Source organism: Camellia sinensis, chromosome 4, assembly GCF_055761805.1.
Source record: "Camellia sinensis isolate YWXY chromosome 4, ASM5576180v1, whole genome shotgun sequence".
In the NCBI taxonomy this organism is placed as follows: Eukaryota; Viridiplantae; Streptophyta; class Magnoliopsida; order Ericales; family Theaceae; genus Camellia; species Camellia sinensis.
The window spans coordinates 29,751,713-29,753,964 of NC_138964.1; the positions used below are offsets into that span (position 1 = coordinate 29,751,713).

The following is a 2,252-nucleotide window of genomic DNA, read 5'->3' on the forward strand; positions in this document are numbered from 1 at the left end:
ATTGAAGGTAAGTCCCCAATCAGCAGTTCAATCTCAAAGAACACGATCACCTTATCATTCAACAATTCAATTCACTACTTGCAGTGCATTGCTTTTTACCATAATCTTTGAAATTCTAAGCCCTAGCTATCATCAAGGCTTCTTCAATGGCGAAAGCTTCCAACACTCTACATAAAGCCTTCGATATCAAAGAAATAGGGGATATTATCAAGCCTACACACATAAGATGACACACTTTTCTTCTTTCGTAACAATTCTCAAACCTGGTTTTTATTCAGCCTTATCAGTTGCAGTGTTACGTATTCAATTTCATAATGGGTTGACAAGGAGAACACAATTCACAAACCAACAAGTGTACTTCTTGACCATTCTCATTTTGTCTGTGGAAAATCTTAGCCTCCAAATTATTTCTTATTTTTAATTATTAATAAAAATGAGTTCATATTTCTAATTTTATTTCCCTAATAGAGGCTCATATATAGAGCAACACAAGTGACCAATAATGTATCCTGGTCTGGTTCAGCAGATAAGCGTCGTACCACCAAGAAGCCCTGAACCTCGGAGTTGGGTTAAACGAGACAAGAACAAGCGAGCAGTTTTCGCACCGTTCGAACGAACAGTATCAAGTGGATAGCAAGCGCACCAAACGATCGGACAAGAAGTATACGGAGTTGGCAGAGCCGATTAGTAAGATCCTACCCAAAGTTCAGCATCTGTCGTTCTTCAAGTGGCCGTTCAAAATGATTGGACCCCCTGATACTAGACGGAGGGATAGGTGGTGTGAATATCACAAGGAACATGGCCACAACACTGACAGTTGTTATGCACTGAAGGACCACCTGGAGGAGTTGGTGCAAGACGGCCGACTGGCACAACATGTCCGTAAGACCAATCCACCGAACATGGTAGCTTTAAGGCCGAATTCACCTCTACTTAGTGTGATTCACATGATACATAGTCTACCACCGCCAACTCAGGTACATACGATCTAGCTATAACTCTGCCCATCCAGGCCGTATACACCAACCAAACGGTCTCATGCAACTAACAAAATTAGCTTCGATGACGCCAATCTTGAAGGGGTAACACTCCCTCATGACGATGCCCTTGTCGTAGAGTTACGCGTACAAATGCATTCTGATCGATCAGGGAAGCACCTCGGAGATAATGTATTACAAGACATTTATTAAACTCGGCTTCGCCGATTCAAACTTGTTACGGACCAATTATCTCCTGTTCGGCTTCAATGCCAACCCTGAGTATCCTTTGGGCAAGATCACGTTATCAGTCCTCGCAGGCACCAAATCAATCGATGTGGAGTTTTTAGTCGTCAAACTTCCATCACTATATAATCTCATCATGGGAAGAACATGGTTGCACACAATGCAAGCCATACCAAGTACCTACCATCAGTTACTCCGTTTTCCAACACAACATGGCATCGAGCAAATTTGGGGTTCTCAAAAGTCGGCAAAGGCATGCTACATTATTGCTTTGGCAAAGAAGCCGAAGGAACTTGAAGTAAACTCGATTGAAGTCCCGGTTCGCGAAGTCCTCGAGGACGTGGAAAAAACCCCTAGTGATAAGGCAACCAAAAACCTCAATCAGGTTGGAATCAAAGGGGACCCCGACAAGTTCTTCATGATTGGCACCTCCTTGAATGCAACTGAAAGACAAGAGCTGGTTTCCTTCTTACTCAGCAACATCGACGTATTTTCCTGGACGCCGTATGAGATGTCGGGGGTAGATCCGAGCGTAGCCCAACACCGTTTAAACGTTGATCCAAAGGTTAAACCGATTATGCAGAAAAGTCGACAGTCGACTACGGAGCATGCTTTGGCTGTTGTCCACGAAGTAGACAGACTATTGGAAGCTGGGGCAATTCGCGAAGTAACTTATCTGACGTTGTAACAGCGCCCGCGCAGGCCTCGTGCTACAGTTCGGACTCGATTTGTGTCACGGTTCTTAATCTGAACCAAAGAGTCCAAATCTGGCAAATCGTTTTGAGAAACAGATTTTTGAAAAAGTAGTGCCAAACATGGACTGCTTTGCCAGATACAGAGTCGCCACCTAAATATTTTTTTATGGGAGAATTTAGGAAACCCTGACTCGGTGCCGAAGGCCACATGTCCGTCATCACCGGAGTTGTCTCGGCTCGGGAGCTTGGGTACGATCGGGGAAGGTCAGCTATGAGCACCCCCTTTCGCCCGGTCCGAAGACCGGCCTCTACTAACCGTGATATCCGTTTTTGA

The 2,252-nt window shown here is 44.6% G+C and overlaps 1 protein-coding gene across 1 annotated transcript; it reads left to right on the forward strand.

The window, feature by feature from the left end:
• The first annotated feature begins 1,167 nt into the window (after positions 1-1,167).
• LOC145823661 (uncharacterized) lies at positions 1,168-1,911 on the forward strand. Its single transcript, XM_082923159.1, has one exon. The coding sequence runs from the start codon at positions 1,168-1,170 to the stop codon at positions 1,909-1,911; it is 744 nt and encodes a 247-aa protein (XP_082779285.1).
• The last annotated feature ends 341 nt before the right edge of the window (positions 1,912-2,252 follow it).

Coding starts and splice junctions, on each gene's coding strand:
- LOC145823661 (XM_082923159.1), top strand. CDS start 1,168: ATGTATTACAAGACATTTATTAAACTCGGCTTCGCCGATTCAAACTTG.